General features: G+C 46.2%; 1 protein-coding gene across 11 annotated transcripts in view; it reads left to right on the top strand.

Annotated features, from left to right (window-relative positions):
- tcf7l2 (transcription factor 7 like 2) overlaps positions 1 to 18,846 on the top strand; it is an 85,961-nt gene that overhangs the window by 16,913 nt on the left and 50,202 nt on the right. For 9 of the 11 annotated variants that reach the window (XM_079577847.1, XM_079577853.1, XM_079577852.1 and 6 more), the window contains exon 4: positions 10,904 to 11,005. The exons of the other annotated variants lie outside the window; for them this stretch is intronic. In XM_079577847.1, coding sequence (XP_079433973.1) covers positions 10,904 to 11,005 — 102 coding nt within the window. The remainder of the gene's footprint in view (positions 1 to 10,903; positions 11,006 to 18,846) is intronic. 11 annotated transcript variants of the gene reach the window in all.

Below are 18,846 nucleotides of genomic sequence, written 5' to 3'. Positions count from 1 at the left end.
ATCTTTTATTCATGTTTGTTTTTTTCGACCGCCGATCAGCGTTCAGTTTGGAAACCGCCTTCACCAATGGGAAAAAAGCGAGCCGTGCTGATTCTAACAGACTGTTGGCCTTCGATTTGGCAGATGACAGAGAAGAATGCCCTCTGAAACCGGCATGTCATAATGTCATATAAGAGGACATTTTCACTGATGGACGATCGATAGCATTAGCTGCTGTTAGCACAACATAAGCCACATTCCAGTTGTTTTGGCTTGGCACTTCTGAATTCATGAACTCCCCCAAAAGGCCAGTGTTCACCGACAGACTTTTGTGGCTTAATTTTAGCCGCCTTCCTTATTGTGTTTGTTGTAGTGGTGTGTGTATTACGTTTCCTCCATTCGACCACCCAGAGTACCACAGCGATGGAAACCTTACAAGTACAGAGTAGAGTGATGCTGTGTACTGCGTCCAGAAACGTGTAGGGTTGAACTGTTGTGAAAACCCCTAGACGTGTTTGTGCCAAGTGATTGTACACAAACTATGGGAATGTGGATTCTGAGTGATGGTTATTTCATTCTTTCACTTTGTTTTGCTTAGTCAGTTTTTGCCGTAACACATCGAATCCCAAACATTGACAACTTTGCAGCTCAGTGAAGCCGCTTCAGGCCAGCCGATGTCAAATGCAGGTGTGTCCTCTTGGCATACTCTGTGCCAGCTCCACTGGGCAGGCTGGCAGAGCAGTGCTGAGAGAGAGGTAGGAGGGGCTGTGGAAGTGCGTGTGTGAACGAAGCGGGGGTGGGGGGGTGGGGGGCTGAGATCGACGGGATACGTGGGAAGGAAGAGCTTGCTGTCAGCCAGCTGGACCTCTTAATCCCACAGCCTTGGGGAAAGGGTGTGTGTGAGTGTGTGTTTGTCTCAGATATTTGTCAATTTTAGCACACCTCTGCTCCACACTTTGGCCCAGCTGAGCCCACAGCGTGTCTGAATGTCGACTGTTTGTTTTTGGCGCCGGGCACAGAGAAGGGACGACCAGGATTCCATGTGCTGCGCATGTTTACTGTAGTGCTCGCTTTAACGACGCACTGTATATTTATGTGGAGACGACACAGACTCGTAAGCCCTTGATGTTGCTGAGGCGCTGGGCTGGTGTGAGGTGGAGGAGGGGGACCTGTTATGGCAACAGAAACTGCTACCGTTCCACTAACTTCATTGGCAAGACGACCCAAACTTATTCCATGAGCCTATTATTCAATATAGAATCGAGATATTGTTTTACTACATGACCCTCATTGCATTTCAGGTTTTCTTTATGGTCATTGATCAAACAATAACATTAGCAATGCTGCTAATTCTAAATCCATTGATTCACGTTATGAAAAAACAAAGCACCAATGTTTACTGTACCAAAATATTGTTCGCCGTCAGTTTGACAAAGGGGCAGCCATCTTTGTAGTCTTTTCACATAAACAGGGGATGTATGTAGATGATTGAGCTCCACTGGCACGTTGCGTCACCCGCATGTCGTTCATTACGCACAAAGCTATTTAGACACATTCCATTCGAGTTTTCCTCTCTCTCCCGCTCTCCCTCTCCTGGTTTTTGCCCGGCGCACTCCCTCACTTTTGGCGTAGACTTTTGCATATATCACAGGCTGGCAGGCTAAGAGCTTGGGACTTCCCCACGCCACACTCCAAGCCTTTGATCCTTTGCTTTGGAGGTAACATCAAAAGGAGAGGCATAGAAAGGCAGCTACTACTGTGAAGTTCAATGTTCAACTTGATGGCTTGGCTGAGGGCTTTTTTTCCTCCTCCCCCTGCCACCCCCCCCCCCCTCACTCGCTCACCTCTCCCCTCCCTCCCCTCCCTCCACGGTGCTCCCTCGTTCCCTCCTCTGCATCCCTCAGCTGACAAAAACACACATTTTCGGCGGTGGAGGTGTGTGCGCGCCCCTGACACGGGACTCTACGATGTAACGTACCCCAACAAACAGCCACCCCTCCTCCCTTTGAGTCCACAACGTACACAGGGCGCCGATAGCTATACTCCTGTTCAGTAAAAGTTGAGCCTCCCCCCCCCTCCTCTTTTCTTACTCTCCCATGGACGCAGCATCTTGCATTGCAGCCGGTTGCGTCAATGCCGGGCCGACCCGCGGTGACGGCGGATAGGTGAGCAAGGAGGAGCAAAAGGGCAAGCGCACCATGTAGCTTCCTGCGCGCCCCTCTTTGCATGGATCCATCTTTAGTTTATCTTTTTTTTTTTTAAAAGCCAGAAAAAAAAAGGCAGTCGATCAAAGCTGGAGAGTGACCCGCTTTTTTCGCTCCCTTTTCTTCCGTTTTCACTGCCGCGTCGCCGACACTGGGCAAGTGAAGCTTCCGATCACGGAGGCATCTCGTAATGAACGCCTACGCTAAGTGTTGTATGCAAATGGGAGCTTTAAATGAAGGTATTATTAGATGAAACCGTGCGTCTCGGGTCAAAGCCGGCGTCTTCCGCGTTGTCGTCGGCTGCATTTAAATGACACAGGCTCGATAAGGCGATCCAGAAAGCTGAGGTGCTCCACTAAATGCTTTCTTGCCTTTTATGAGCTTCCCTGTCTGACTGAGCCAATTAGCAAAGGCATACGGCCCTGCTTTTCTTCTCCTCTTTTTTTTTCTTCTTTTTTTTTACCCCGCTCCAACTCTCTTTCTAGATAGACGCCGTCTCCGCGCGCTCCTGCCCGCGCAGCCGTACACACCGCCAGCGCACGTTTTGGTGTATCATTAGCTTAGTGTGCGGGGAGGCGTGCGAGGCGCTCTCTCTCCTGCCTTATCTCCATGTCAATCACAGCGTGTGTGTGAACATCAGTTGTAATGATCTCCATCCAGCCTGTCGGTGCGTGTTAGCGCCTGGCTCCCCTCGCCCCCGGAGCAAGCAGTTCCCCAGCTAATAGATGCAAAATTAAGCTGATCAATAGATGGCCTCAGCTCATTATTGACATGTTATCACGGCGTGGGATTTTTGTCCGGGGGTTTTATACACACAAGCAAGACATGTGAGGCAAAGGATGAGCAAAAAGAATCCAAATAAGTCGTTTTCAAATGGCTCTGGACACTTCACCTAAATGCTGAAGATGTTTTTTTTTTTTTACACACGCACCTGGAATATCGTTATTTACAGCTTCCCGGTGTAACATCTCGGATCCAGGTTTCTGAGGCGCACGTGTGGATGGGAGTAATCGCCCGCTCAGTTGTCGGAAATGAGATGGAGACTTTGTAAAACGGCATATTAAAGATTCATCAATAATTGGCATGTGTGCTGCTGTTTGTGTTGCGGGGAGAAGGGAGGGGGCTCTCTTATGGACGGATCAGCACGTGATTGAGCTAAGTGGTAATTAAGCGCGAGAGAGGTGTGTGCGCCGCCTCGCTTACGTGTTTGTGTGTGTGTGTGTGTGCGGGTGAGGAAGCCCTTTAAGGTGAGCGAAGGTCCATCAGTGACTGGGTTGATTTGGAGGTGAGGGCTAGAGGTACAGGAGATTGAGGAGGGGGGGTCCACATTAGCCACCCACTCTGTACCGGGCCACACGGGCGCCTCCCCTGACCCTCCGCAGGTCTTATTGTCACGGAAGCATCTCCCCATTTTAATGAGCTCCTGTAACCAAGCCCTTATTACTTATTTATTCATTAAGCCGTCGTGGCAAAGCGGCAGTACCCCACTGTGTGAGTGTGCATGTAATTGCTTGTGTGGGAATTTTCACCCCTCCTTCACACGCATTATCATAGCAAATAACATGTTTTGTAACAAGCATAGTCATTTTGGTTAAAGCTAATTAAACCCAAAATAGATAGCCAAAGGCAGGTGAATTAGCCTCTTCGGTCGGGTGATATCTCCATAACCTGAAACCAGTTTTGAGATTTGAGTCAAGAGCCTTAAATTCGCGGCTTTAGCGATGCTCAGGGAGTCGGTCTCATGAATATGGAGGCTGCACTGCTTCTAGGTGTTGTGTGGAAGTCAAAAAGAGAAGCAGAGCAAGCTCAATGTTTGCGGCTCCTCTGAAGCTTTTGTGAAGATTAATTGCCTGTTGGTGTGTTTGTGATGCCTTCGACATAATGCTCTCTGATTGATGAGGATGTGTAGGTGGAACTGTGTGATAGTTAGTCGTGTTGGCGTCGAAACATCGGAAGTCTTTCTGAAGCCAAAGAGTACACATTCTCTCCCTCTGAGGCATATTTCGTAGTTTTCTTATATCCAGTCTACCATTTAACTAATTCATGTGAACTCTCACAGAACAAAACCAGACACCCAACATCAAGGGCAGCAATCAGCTCTCCTCCAGCACAATAGCAAATACTGGGAGAGGAGCGCAGACGTGGGCGCAGCGCTCTCTTCTCTCCTCAGCAGAACTCAGCAGCTACTTCGCCTTTTTAACTTGTCTCTCCACGCCCCTCACCCTGCTTCCTGTGCTGAAGGTGAGCGTGCAAAGCAGGAGCTCACGCTGGTCCTGCTCTCAGCCCTCCCTGCCCTGGGCTCATGTAAGGGTTCAGGCACACGTTCACCTGCACCGGGCTGCGCAGGTCAGAGTGCTCCAACCTGATCTTTACCCAGGAAGTGCACCAGTTTACTTGTGCTGGGCTGGAACTCTTCCACTCTGCTCCACAACTGCTGCTGTTGAAATATGAGGGTTTTATTTTAGCTGAGCATTTCAAAACCTTATCCTGAGTAGAATATTACTCTTTCAGTTATCAAGCATAGCAAATACTAACACGTTTGTGTGAATTTTATTTCCAGTTCCCAGAAGCTTCAGTGGGGTATTATGGCTCCCTCTCCTTCTGTACCCTCTGAATGTGGAGGCCTATGAGAGCTCATCACAGTCCAGGTTATATTTGTGTCAGAGTCAAAGAAACGCCAGCAAAGGAGGTGTCAGTGAGATGGAAGAGCCACAAACACACGTGTGTGAAGTGGCAGAAACCTGAAAGCAGAGGCATTCTGCCTCCGAGCCGGATGCTAAAGGTGCCAGAGCGCCTGTTCATTAGTGCACCTGATGGAAGACTAGCCAGCTCCTGCTGGCCTTCACCCTCCGCCACTATTTATAGAGCAGCCAAGATACACTCTAATGACACAGAGAAAGGGACAGTGAAGGGGGAGGGGGCACAAGTCTCACACAGAGTGGGTTCCCTGGAGAAGTTTCACACACTGCACTCTTGTCACCTCCTTATTTCTTTTGAGAACAATGTCCACTTGTCCACCTTCACACACGTGATCTCCAAAGTTTTCTAATTGAAAAGTATCCCTGAGTATACTGTTCCTGTGGTGTGCACTTTCTTAGCTGCTTTCTGTTGTGCAATCCCTTAAAAACTTTCCGGTCAGTCAGCTGGTGTTTGAACAGCACTTTGTCCACACCTGCAAAGTAAACAGTGTCAGAGCCAGGTTATACTTATCCTGTAAACCTGTGTTTAAGGCAGCCCGGCACACTTGCAGGACAGACCTGATAAAAGTCTGCAGAAATGCCCCACTTTTTTGCCAGAGTTGTAGTGTATGTTACAGACAACGTATATCAAGTGCTGCTGTACGGAAGTTGAGTCTTTGTGAGTTGGTGGACGGGATTGTTGTAGAAGGATTGTCAGTTGTAGTTTTATCATAGAGCTATAGCTCGACCTGGTAAAGGCAGTAGGAGGTGAGGAGGCGAGCTTTCAGAGCAAGTCCACAGCCCGTTGCTGAGGGGGCCAGTGGAAGCCCCAGCGGCCGTGGCTTAGGAGGAGATGTGCACCCAGTGGACCTTCCTGCCCCAGGGCACACAAACCTCAGGCCTTCCACATCCTACTTTTATTTTCCTGGTTGCACGGCGCCTCAGGCTATCTGAGCAGGTGGGGTGTTTTTTCTTTAATATTTACTCATAAAATGTGCAATAGGAGAACTAAAGCAGTCATGATGGCCCCTTATGCGAGGGCCTTGCTTTTCCCATGCCTCAAGAAAATTTTAAACAGATTTGTGCTTTGCTTAAAAAACAATTCCATTTACTGCAAGAGTTCTTATTGGTTTTAGGTTTTAGCTGTGAGTTCCGAAACCATTACAAGTGAAATGAGAACACAGACCAGGACAATATGTTTGGCTTTTGTTTTTACAGCGATAAACTTGTTTTAGAGTGGATAGACTAATCTTTTAAGCCTGGTGCCGTTGACTTGCGGAGCTTTGAATTGGTTCTCTTACCAGCCTTGATCATTTGAGCCTTAAATAAAGCTCTTTATAGTAACAGTCTGATTGGTGTAATCTGCAAGCTGTCAATCCCATCTCTGTGCGCTGTCCCAGAGGAGCGACGGGGCCTGTCAGCCAGAGAGCGCGCTCAGAACTGGGTTGTTGTTCAGGTAAGCATGTTTGAAAGGGCGTCAGGGGTGTCTCTGATGGCGTGTGTAAGCGGCATTTGTGCGATACGAGGAAACCACAGATGGGCCAAAGATGTGTTGGATTCTCTGGAGCTGCTTCCAGTCTCCATATGCCGACCCTAAACCCAAGCTGCTCTCTGCCCGTCTCTCTGCCCGTCTTTGTTCGCATGGCTGACATGTCCGCAGCGCCCCCCGGCCCGTCCGTATAGTCCCCCGTCATCACCTGTCCCTTGTTGGAAAGTGGACCCGCACATCAGGGCCACATTGGCACACGAGACCACCCCCCCTGCTCGTTTGATTGGTTCAAAGCCCTCCGCTCTAAACCCGAAACAAAAACGGACAGGCTTGCGTGCTGGCGAGCGCCATGCCTCCTGTGATTTAAACACATCAGGTCCAGGAGCGAGAGCTGGGCGCCGACCAGAAACAAGCACAACAGTCCAGCTCTTTTCCTCTCCTGTCTGTCATCCACACAAAAAATGGATGAGGGCAACTTCACCTCCCGCTCGTGTCAATAGCACGTATTGACGTTTGGTAAATGTTTGATAGGAAAGAAATGGTTTATTTCTGGAGAATTCTCGTCTCGCACCACAACCAGAAAGGACTGTTTTGGGCTAAACTGCTTTGATGCTAACTTGTTAAATTAGTAACAAGGACACTATTGAATGCAGTGAACTGAACACTGAGCACCCTGGATGCCCTGCCGTTCCTCTCTCTCTCTCTCTCTCTCTCTCTCTCTCTCTCTCTGCACAGGCTGTGACACAGAGAGCAGGGCCCCGGCTTGTTGTCATTGTGATGACAGTCAGTGCGGATCTGGGTTAACACACTCCAGCTCATAACATGCCAAACCCGAGAGCAGCAGCAGTCACTCACACACACGGCTGACTGCTCCTGCAAGGCGGCGCCGTGCCTGAACTTTCGAAAGGTAGAGGAAGTAGAAATGGCTAAAAATAAACTGATGAGGGGCACGCTTTGTTTTATTTTAATCCTTTTGTGCTGGAATCTTGCGGTCGTTTTTGACGGATGCAGTATCGCTCAGTATGTAAATAACGCAAGCTCCTAGCAGGCGTAATACACTCGCACCGGCCCCGCCAATAGAACAAGGGCAACAAGCGTAAGTTCATCACTCTGTAAGGATTAGGAGAACTGCCTTGTCTTTCACTTCATCAGAGACAATTGAGTCATTCAGCGCCCATTGTGGGACCGGCCCGCTGAGCGTTGAGTTGGGGCGGCAGTGAGGAGGAGAGGGTGGGGGTCCGACGCTGAAAGAGGAGGGAAAGGGGAGCGAGCAGGAAGCCGTCTGCTACACAGGCTGGGAGCATGAGCACACATACCGCTGCGTGGCCCGTCCGGGGTTAGGATCTGTCAAAGGGGCATGTTTAGTGTTTGTGTGTGCGTGGGAGGGGGGGAGGGGGGGTCAGAGAGGGAGACGGAGAGAGTTATCCTGGAACTCTGCGGCAATTTGTCACATCGGAATGGCTCTTGAGTTACCCAGGGGGGGCCCCCACATAGCAGCGGAGTTTTCAGACTGTGGAGTGGAGGGGAGGAAGGATGGGGCCTCTGCGCTGCACGGAGAGGTCAGGGGTCGTGGCCTACTCAAGCCCAAGCGGTGCGTCCGTTAGCAGGGTGGGCAGCCTGTCCAGCCAGAGGGCGGGTGGGTGGTTGCTTGGGCAGAGTGGCGGGGGGGCTGGTGAGTGGTGGGAGAGAAAGGGGGCCAAGAAAGGGGCTGGTCGATAAGCAGGGCGCTTGCCAGGGCGCCGCTTTCTTTGGCATGCTTGTAAAAGTTGCTGCAGAGATTAGTGTGTGAGAACGCTTGCAGTAGCTCAGCTGAAGTGGAGCCTCTTGTAAGAACGTGCGCTCCGGCAGTGTCCCCTTTAGTCCCACTCGGTGTCCCCCTGCCCCAAGCACCAACTGGGGTGTCACCTTCACGCTTCTTAACCGCCTGCTCACAATGTCCACCTCCTCGACCTCAGGGGCCAACAGCAGCTGTGTTCAAATTTCTCAGCTCACTGTCATAAATAATGCCCTTATTAAATATTCCTTCTTCAGCATACAATAAGTCTTCTTGTTGTCTGAAGTGAACTACGACTGTTACTGCTATTCACTCTCTTAATGTTGCTTATTATATTAATTGGTCTTGGATGATCTTACTTATGACAGCCTTAGCACCAGCCCAGCCCGCTCCACTCTCCCACCTCCATGCCTCTCTTGGCAATTAATACCCAGCGTGGGGGGTCTGTAAAACCCACAGAACTCAATTCGTGACTTTTTACAACCTCTCCATTTTCCACTCTCAGGACATACAAACAAGCATAAACAAACCCGGTTTTTAGCAGTAAAAGCCGACTTGGGGTCATAAATGAGTGGTAGCGGTGGAGAAAGACCAGGCAGAAAGCCGTTTTTTTTTCCCTGGCAGGGGCTGTAACCGAGGACATGGAGTCAATAACTCCCTCCAGCGTCTCGCACTGGCAGGCACCCCGCGGTGAACTCTCCGCTAATTACCACTGATTTAGACACAGTCTCAGGAAGGGTCGCGACACACTCCCTCTCTGACCAGCGCGGACTCACACACACATAAACACTCTGCAGACTTGCATACAAACCAGGGTTTCACCCTCGCTGCTCGGCAAGACAAAGACATGGAGTCTAATGTGCCCACATCACCGCACTGCTGCCTGTGCCGAGGGTAACCTAAGGTGCTCATGTGGCTGATAATGACATGACAGTCCTACGTGTTATACAAGTGAGTAATAGGTAAAGTTTCCCTCTGTATTTACTCTGGGCAGGCAAAGCATTCATTGATATTTCACTTAGTCTTTAATGTATCCCAGCTACAATGGGTTTTAGGCGGGAAAACCCAGTTAATTGCAGAGCTGGCAATGGAAAAACAATACTCAATTCAGTTCAACACTTCATTTGAACTCCTTCCGTAGTACTATCGACTAAGAGGGATAAACTTTATACTTGAGGACATGGATTCCAAATTGTAGTTTCAGATTTTGTTGTTCAATTACCTTTATTTACATTTGGGAGAGCAATGACCTCTTTCCCGCAGACAAGGTGCCTGTGACATTGATAAGCCATGGCGACCCTCAGTATTGGGTCGCAATTCAAATCTGTAAACAAAGCAAAAGCAAGTCGTTCTAGCACTGTCCTAAACATTACAGTATAGGAATAGAATATTCAGGACTGCTCATGTCATCCAATGAAAAGGCCTCCACCCAGTTTATAACTCACAGATGTTTCTCATGACCCCAGTTTGAGCTTATCTGCTGCTCTGCGGCTGAGTGGAATGGCAGGGAGACACTGTGATAGGCCCAGGTCAATCATTGATGGGCGCTGTTCCCGGCGAGGAGCGTGTTGAGGCGCCATGCTCCAACTGTTTATGGTTCACAATAAAAAGGCCAACAAGACACTTTTATGACATCAGGTCACATCAGAGGCAGTATGCTCTGGACTGATCATACCTTAACCCCGTCCATCTCGCTGCTTCTGCTTTTTTTTTTTTGCACGCACGACTCAAGTGTCTGGAATTTCGCCGCTTGATTTTGCTTTCATTATTAATCCATCACTGAATGTGGAAAAATCATCTCATTCTGTGTGAACTGTTGAACTTCTCTCACCTAGGGCTGTCACGTTAAATACTATATCGACTTATCGTTCAATAAAAAACAGATAAACGGGCTCAATATACATTCTTTCTTTGTAAAACTTGGATTTTTCACTGAAGCAAATTGAGTTTCATTATATATCATGTTTATAGCATCTTATGTGGTATTTTAGGATATGATGATGCACTTTTAGAACAAAGGTTTGCTGTCATTTTTATGCCTGAGAATCGACAGTATCTAGTATCTCTAGAGTCAATAATATCGTTTATCGCGATACTTTCCTGCCTCAATATATCGAACTGCAAATTTGTTATCGTGACAGGCCGACTCTCACCTCTGATTAACATCATTTCACCAGTTGATTCAGCAGTCGTCATGTTTGTTGCCATATTTTTTTTAAGCTTCTTTGAAAACTGAGAAAATCGATGAAGAAGAAAGCTGTTCTCATGACAGCTGATAATTGAATTGCCATTAATTATGTTTAATCAACCATTCTTTCCTCATTTTATGTTGTCCTCTGATGTATGAAGACAAACCTAACATTGGACTGACTGAATGAAACTAGGGCTATATCGGTTTCTTTTAAATGAAAGACCATATGATTAGATTTGGAGATCAAAGGTACTACTTTGCAATATGAAAAGAAAATAACAATATTTTGTGTGGCATTGTGTTTCGAGTGGGTCTTCAGTGATTATAGTAGCTGCCAGTTGGTTAGCAGTGCATGCCCGAGGCCATCTTCACTCCATCCACCGTCTGCCTTCAGATTTTGATTCACCTGTTCCATGTATTTTCAGTTCACAAGCTCATACGCCACCTCGTGAGAAATGTTGTCAAATCCCCTGTTTTATTTTGTTTTTTGTTTTGTTTTTTTGTCTTTTTAATTTGATTTTTTGCTTTCTGCATTGTTAACATGTTTTGTTTTCTTTCTTTCCATTCTGTTTCCTTTCTGCCATTCAGTACCTACAGATGAAATGGCCCCTGCTAGATGTTCAACCAGGAGGTCTTCAAAGTAGACAAGCACTTAAAGATGCCAGGTCACCGTCACCGGCACACATCGTTGTAAGTAATCCCTCCGCTCCGCAAACCTTCTCCTCTACCCTGCTTTTCCTGGTGTGTGTTTTGGCAATTGATAGGTTGCGTTCACGGCAGCCTTGAATTTGATTTTTAAAATTGCATGGCAGGGCTCTGTCTAAATCTATGTGCGATTCACTGTTTTTGAAAGAAATCTCCACATCCTATTAGGGATTGAGTGTAAAAATAACTGCTTACAGCTGATAACAATTGCGCTTGTGCGTTTTTTGAATAAGGTCAAGTGAACGCAACCTATTGTATGTTATTCCTTGGGTGTTCCAGAGATGGCGACAGCTACGCCGTTTTGGTCATTGAGTTAAATCACGGGGAAATTATTTGTTGACCCGGTAAGAATCCGGGCTGGTGTTGCCTAGTGTCTTCGTAAGGGAGTGTGGGCGTTCCTTGCACATTGATTAGCCTATCCGTGCAGTTGAAGGAGCGCTCTGGCTGTGGAGTTTGCCTGGACAGCCATCGGGGGCATTGGCTGTACATACGAATTACAGAGCACCCTCCTCGGGCATGTCAATATCTGAGGAGGATAGCGAGCACTAGATCGAGCACCAAGCGCGAACTTAGCGGCTAGCCAAAGGCGTGAAGTTTTGAAGAGGTCAGCAAAAAGGTTGAACTTTGGGAGGTGTTTTGTGTGTGGTCACAGGGTTAGCCAGGAAAATCAATGAGAGTTGGGGATTGAGCAGAATTAGCGAGGTGACTGAGAATGCCCTGAGCCAATATTGGCACAGTTGTTACTTTTGTTCCGGAGTTTTTCTACATATCTTATGAAAATGTGTAATGATTTTTTGATATGCCAGGCCTCTGAGTTTGTAACTTATGAATATAGATCAGCACTTGTGAAAGTAGATTGTTGGTAGTAAAAGGACTGATCTGTTGTGTTGTGGAAATAGGACTTCTCAACTTTTATTAATAAAGCATTTCCGTAGCCATATTCTTGTTGTATGTTAAAGAGATCTTATTAAAGGCACATTGCGTAATATTTGGATCGTACTGTTGCTGTTACAAAACAGTAAAAAAATTACCAGCTAGACACAGAAAGAATAGATTTGAATGAATTATAAATTTTATATTTGGCCGCCTTCAGTCAACATCTATAGACGTACCGCTCCCAGTATAGGTACAAGTCAGATCTTAGGATTGGTGAGCCGCTCACAGCAAAGATACACATGTTTGCTTGTTCTTTTTCTTCTTTTTTTTTTTTTTTAAATCTTTTGAACGATAAAATATCTGTGTTCAAAAAGATGCTTGTATTTTATTGTTTTTATTGGGTGAAATGTTACGCAGTGTGGCTTTAAATATAGCTAATTCAAAATACCAGCAGTGGCCGCTATCCTTGCTTTGGTTATTCCAGTGCCCAGAGCTGCAGAGTAAAAACACGTCAACATGTTTGGTGAAGGATTCATGGATTGCTCTGTATGACGTTTGTCGCAGTGTTGGCTGGCGTTTGAGTGCGGAAAAGGGAGATGGACATATGCAGAAATACTGAAACAAAACGCCACTGTGGGCCTGTTTCTGACGTAAATGTGAGCATTACAACATGCCTAAAACCTAACCCCGAGAGTCAATTTTGCGTTGGCCCTTTAAATACCAGAGGATGAAAAGGCGAAAGAAAATCGTCATCAAAAATCAATGGTTGCGGCGGTAGTATTTCGAACAGCAGGCCCTCCTTATACCTCCTAGTGATGCTAACGTTATTTTTATATCAAAAGAGTTCAAGGGTGCTCCTTTGCTCTTGTATTTTCGGAGAAGGCAGCTCTTGTGAAGTCATTAAACTGGTCGTGGGTTGCAAAAGCTGCAGGTAAATAGTTGAGGTTTGCGGCGCGGTGAGTCACGCCGCTGTAAATACTTCCCACCTTACATGCTGCAAAACCACCGCCGGAGCAACTCACTTAAATGGCAACTTTTAAAGATCTTTTTGGATGCACCGGCATTGTAGTAAAGTGGTCAAAGCACAAAAAATGTATTTCAAGTATGGAGTTTCAATTCTTTGTGGTGCAGATTAGTACCGGGGGGCAGTAATGCAAGTACGTTGGATACATTTCGACATTCCCTTTATTCAGCGTGGATTATTGCAATAGCTTTGGACTTTTACAAGATTTTTTTATGTGAATTGATTTAGTGATGATGATTTAGGAAAGCCGAAACCGCAGAGATGTGTTGGAAAGTTATCGAGCGTCTGGTGCCTTTGATTTCTCCATTAGGGTGAAAGCTGCAGACCAAAGCTGGGACAGAACAGAGCAGCGGGAGTGCCTTAAATGAATATTGTTACAAGTGCTGACAGTGATCAATATAAAGGAATATATTGTAATATTTGTGGTCATATTGCCCTGCCCCAATGTGTTCCGTTTGATAGAGTACACAGGCTGCTAAGATCAGAGGCATCTCAGTGTTGCCGCGTAGACACACAACTAGCTGTTAGCACAAGTGATGAAATTGAATGTGAAATGCAGCTTGTATTGTTGGCGCTCCTTGCACCCTGCTCCAGCATCCACCTCTCAGCGAGCAGGAAGTGTGAGTGAATGTTTCCCTGGTTTGCATCATTCTGACGGTGGTACATATAGAAGAGTCAGATTAGTGTGGACAGCCGCGTGAATGCCAATGATAACCCCACGCGGACTCCCACCGGTGTCACTCACTCACTCACGCTCTCTCTCTCTCGCACTCCGTTATTAAATACAAGATGGCCTCCCTGTTCCCGTACGTGAGCTCCTTATCAATAAATTGTGCTGTAAACGGTAGTTTCTATTTGTTTACAAATGCGTAGAAACACTCAGCACCTTGACCTCTCCCTGCCTGCAAGCGCTCGCAGGCTGCATTGGCAGTGATAAGACGCCGTCGATGGGTCTGGCTGATAACAGCGATCTGAAGCCTGTGACCCTTAGACAGTTGAAGCAAGCGTAGAAAGTCAGTAATAGATGAAGCCGTGATAGAGCTGCACACTGATGCAGGCGTGTTGGAGGAGATGGATGTGGCTGCCGGCTCCTGGCTGAAGGCTGTGAGCGCTGAGTGAGAGAAGAGGAAGTGACCTCACGCAGCTGGTCGTTGGGAGGGCAGGCCATGTGCCCCTGTTTACCATGCCCTCAAAGGGGGCCACGCCGCTGCCTTTGAAGTGCCTGACCACCCCGCAGGCTGCCTCCAAACCTGCCGCTCCTGAACTTTTATGCCATTGGCTGAAAGTTATTCAATATTTATTCACCTATTGATGTGTATTTTTTGAGGGGTAGACTTCAAGAAACATTTTTCTACCTCGCGCAGCTCCTGAGGGAAAGATCATAGACAGTCGCTGCTTGTCAACTCTCCTTTCATTGTGACGTTTTAATTTGGCATTATTCTCCTGGACGAACATATAAGGGCTGCCCATTTTCATAATTCTGTTGTTAATGCAGTGACAGTTGCAAATTAACCACACAACAGACAGCACAACACCGGCGAGTGTGGACAGACCTCATCAGAGCCTTGTAACGTGCACAAACGCACCTCTAGAATCACACATTAACCACTGAGAAACAGCAATCAAAGTCACTCCAATTGAATCATGTTTCTTAATTTGACTGGGAATTGGGGCAGAAACTCGCATATGTTAAGAGCACACACACCAACTGCTTTCCTGACGCTCACATGCGCACGCACAGCACATGCACTCAGCCGCGGTCTAGAGCCGAGGCCCGGCCCAACAATGTCTCCATTGTTTTATGAGCTTTCACTGGCAGCAGGGGATGGCTGGAGTGTTAACCATTTCCCGGCTGCGTCTCTCATTGTGCGGTGTGTGTGAGGTAGTGAAGCATGCGATGAGGAGAGGGAGGGCACTTGCACTAAGTGTATGGTAATTACTTAGGAGGAAGTGATGGAATCTGGCCATTTTTACGGCAGCCTAGACCTCCCACCTGAGCCTTTCCAAAGTGAGCCTGCTTTCTGACTTCCATTGAGGTGCACTTGTTTCACTTAAGAAATGTTATTCAGAAAGAAAAAAAAAAACGTTTCGAGATTTGAAAACAGACAAGAATGTGTTTAAAAACCAACCGACACAATGCCTTAAATTCCTGCTGTAGGCCAGAGATATTCATGCGGAGCTGCTGCGGTGGGTCAGTCTTTGAGAGAGACAGATCAGGTTCAGCCTCTTTGACGTGTCCTTTGCGTTTTGAGGCGCTGGAATAAAGGGGGCTTCCTGTGGTCTGAAAGGGCCGTGCACCTGGACTCACGCACAATGAAGCCGGACTCTGGGAGGGCCGGCCTTGTCCACGTTAATGAGCGACCCCATGGTCAGGACACACAGTTTAATGGACTTTACCTACAGAGGCCCGGGCTGTACGGACTTGTACTGAGCTTAGACTGCTCTTTGCTTTTCAACAACTAACTCAAATGACCTTTCACCTGTCTTTGTATTCACTCATAACGGGTTTATATTAGATTTAAGTAGACTTTTTCAATCCATTTTTGACTAGATGTTTTAATATATTTACAAGCAAAAATCAGGACAGGCAGGACAAAATCAAGGCTACAATAAACTAAAACAGGATAATAAAGAATAAAACTGAGCTTATTTTAAAGTCACTATCCTTTTTTGTTTTAGGCTGAACTTGAAAAAAAAAAAGAAAAAAAAAAGAGTCTCAGTCAGATGGAAGATGTTCCTAAAATCTAGCTTAATAAAAGTGTTTCCCGCACGCAGAAACAAAGGCCGACTGCCGCGCGATGTCCCTCTCTGTGTCGCCCAAACGAGAGAGGTCAAGCCGACATTACCGTCCCGGGCCAAAATGCGGCGGGACGAGACGTGGCGTCAGTCGCGGCCTCTGAAACAATGAGAATGGGAGCGACCCTGGTCATTGTATGTGTCCAGCGGCCGTCTGGGTGGCTTCTTGTTTCGCACAGACAATCCGCCCAGTGTTGGCTTAGTCAGCAACAATGCCACGACAATGACTGAAGTGTCTCCACGCTCCTTCACCGACCGGCCGCAACATTATGACACAACAGATTAGGTGAATGTTTTTAATCGTCAGAGTTTAAAGGTGCACTGCGTAGCATTTTGAACTATACTGTTGCAGGCAAAACAAAACGTGCTCCTCATGACCAGCTTGAACACAGAAAATGCTATTATTGCAGTGTGTAATAAAAGAATGGATTTGGATGAGGGCCTAATCTGTTTAACCTCTTAACCCCCACCTGAACATTTTCTCCAGTTCAGCTTAAGCAAATCTAAAAGCTCGATAGGCCAGAAAGAGCAATGCCTGATTTGAAAGCTAAGCCCTACAAAACTGAGAAGATTGTTGCTGCATTTTTGTCACATTTTAGTTTTTTTCGTCGCATATTTTCATCACTTTTGGTCACATTTTTCATCACTTTTTGTCCGACTTTTCATGACTTTTTCGTCACATTTTTGTCACTTTTTTATCACTTTGTTGTCAGATTTTTGACACATTTTTTGCCTCTTTTTTTTTTGTCATTTTCGTCACTTTTAAAAAATGTTTTATATACTTTTTCACCATTTTTTGTTGCCATTTTAACACTTTTTTTTTCAAGAAGCTTTTAGATTTAGGTCAAGCCAAACTGGAGAAAATGTGCTCATTTCAGGTGGGGGTTAAGAGGTTAAATCTCAAATTCTACTGCCTTTCTTCACGTCTCCATGGAAACGAGCTGGAGACGCACCCACTCCCAGTAAAGTTTACAGTCATATCTTAGGAGGGGTGAGCCTCATAAATGTTTGTTTGTAAATTTGTGAGGCATTTTTTCAATGATGAAAACATCTGTCATGAAATAAATGCTTGTATTTCAATGTTAGTTACTGGGTTAAATTCTACGCGGTGTGGCTTTAAAGTGCCAGGTGACGACGAGGGCGTTTCTGACTAGGGCTGCGCCATGACTTACAACTGAATCGAAATCATTTCAGCCTGCAGTTATTTAGACAGTACTGTACATCCTTTGCAAATAACAAAATGTCCTGTCTCCATGGAGAGTCTTGTGATGTAGAAAACCTGCTTTCCCTGTAGTTTAGACGTCTTGAAACATGTCTTTTCTGAGAGGGTAATGCTCCTGGACATGTTTATAAAAACGAGTATTCAGATATCGCCCGCACTGGCCACAAATAATCGGCAATAACGGCAAAATCTGCGAGTTCCGACACCACTATATTGACTTGTGATCGATAGGGAGTCACCTGATTGTCATCGATGTGAATGGCTGTTATTGTCTTCCCCGTCTTGCGGCGTCTGACCCCTGCACGACCCCGGTGAACTTAAGCTGCCGCTCCACGTCGGACATTTAAAAGCATAATGCATATTTGTGTCTGCGGGTTTTCCAACAAGAAGCGCTGTGTGTGTGCGCGGCTCTTATGAAAAAAGGCCGACCCCGGGGTCAAGTGTGAGCACAAATAGAAGGAGTTGTGCAGTAGCTTTTAGGAAAAGGAGGCCTTTCGTTGAATAGAAACCTGTGTCTAAAACGAACTCCTCCTATCTGCCTTTCGGAAATCGATATTTGTCTTTTCGCAAAATACCTTACATTTTGTTTCTTTTGATTGATGTTTTTTATCGTCGAGGGTTTGCTATTTAGAGAAGGTTGATACAGATCAGTTAATCTCCAGAGAGCTTCCTGCATAACAGTGTTACCGACAAAGACGATAGATCACAGGTTTGATAAAAATGTCCGACATGGCAACACCACTTTAGCAACAATTCCACTCAAAATTGTGCGGGTAAAAAAACAAAACATGGAGACCGGATGTGTTTAACTGGAGAGGATATTGCACTGCCAAAACTCAACCCTGGTTTGCCATTTAGGCCAACACTTGCATAGTTCCTTTTAATATTTTCTGATTGTCATGCTGCTAATCATAATCCCTCATTAAAATAGTCTTGTCAAATTCACGTTTTAACCCCTGCTTTCCCCCCCCCCCGCTTCAGCCTATACCGCTCTGTAATGTGTTCCGCTCTTGTTAAACCCGCTCTTAACATCTCGCCGGACAGCATTAACACCAGTATAACCAGCGATAACCCAGTTTTTATCCCATTCTCTCTGTGTAAGATTACCGATAATGGGGTTGAACAGGCAGCAGAGACACGCATGCGGCTTAAATAACTCATCAGCGGCGGGACGTGTCATTCCCAAGGAGAACGATGCTTCTTTCCCAATACTGAATATGCGCTTCCTGTATTGTGTGTGCGTGTGCGTGTGTGTGTGTGTAAAACTATGGATAATTGTGTGACTTGGGATTTTTGCCTTTCAGGGTTCCTTCTGCTGGGAATACCCCGGACAGTCAGATCTGAGCCTATATCAATTTCATTTGGTGAGAGAACTCTGCCGGAAATGCTTCGCTGTGATGAATTTTGATTGTTTTTTTTGTTTTGTTTCCTTTTTGCCAATTCACAGCTGATTTCACAAATACAATCACGGTGATGCAAATTTGCGCAACAGCAAAATCGTACGAGGGATCCAGGTGAAGGGTGTTGGTTGTTTTGATAGTAAATTTCACATGATCAAAGTGCTTGATTAAATTTTAAAATCGCACAAGGGGAAACCGCCGCCTCTTTGCTGTTGTTTCGGCTGTGCGCTGTTTTTTTTTCTGCTTTTTTTTTTACATGTTAGGAGTACTTTCTTTCAGTGTCAAGTATCTGGGTCATCGCGGGTGACAGTTTCTTTGATGGTCCTGAGAAACGACTTGTGTTTTATTTGAAGTTCTAAAAGTGAGAAAATAATAACGATGATGTGCTGGACTGGTTTGTCTCTGTTCAGAGGAGCTGAATGTGAAATGAATCGTAATTTGTTGTTTCAAAAGTTATCAATTTTCTTTTTTGGGAAATTTGGAATCGAAAGGAACCAATGTTGTGATC

Source organism: Gobius niger, assembly GCF_951799975.1.
Source record: "Gobius niger genome assembly, chromosome: 19".
In the NCBI taxonomy this organism is placed as follows: domain Eukaryota; kingdom Metazoa; phylum Chordata; class Actinopteri; order Gobiiformes; family Gobiidae; genus Gobius; species Gobius niger.
The sequence above is the reverse complement of the archived record's forward strand: the minus strand, read 5'-3'. Positions and strand labels throughout refer to the sequence as shown.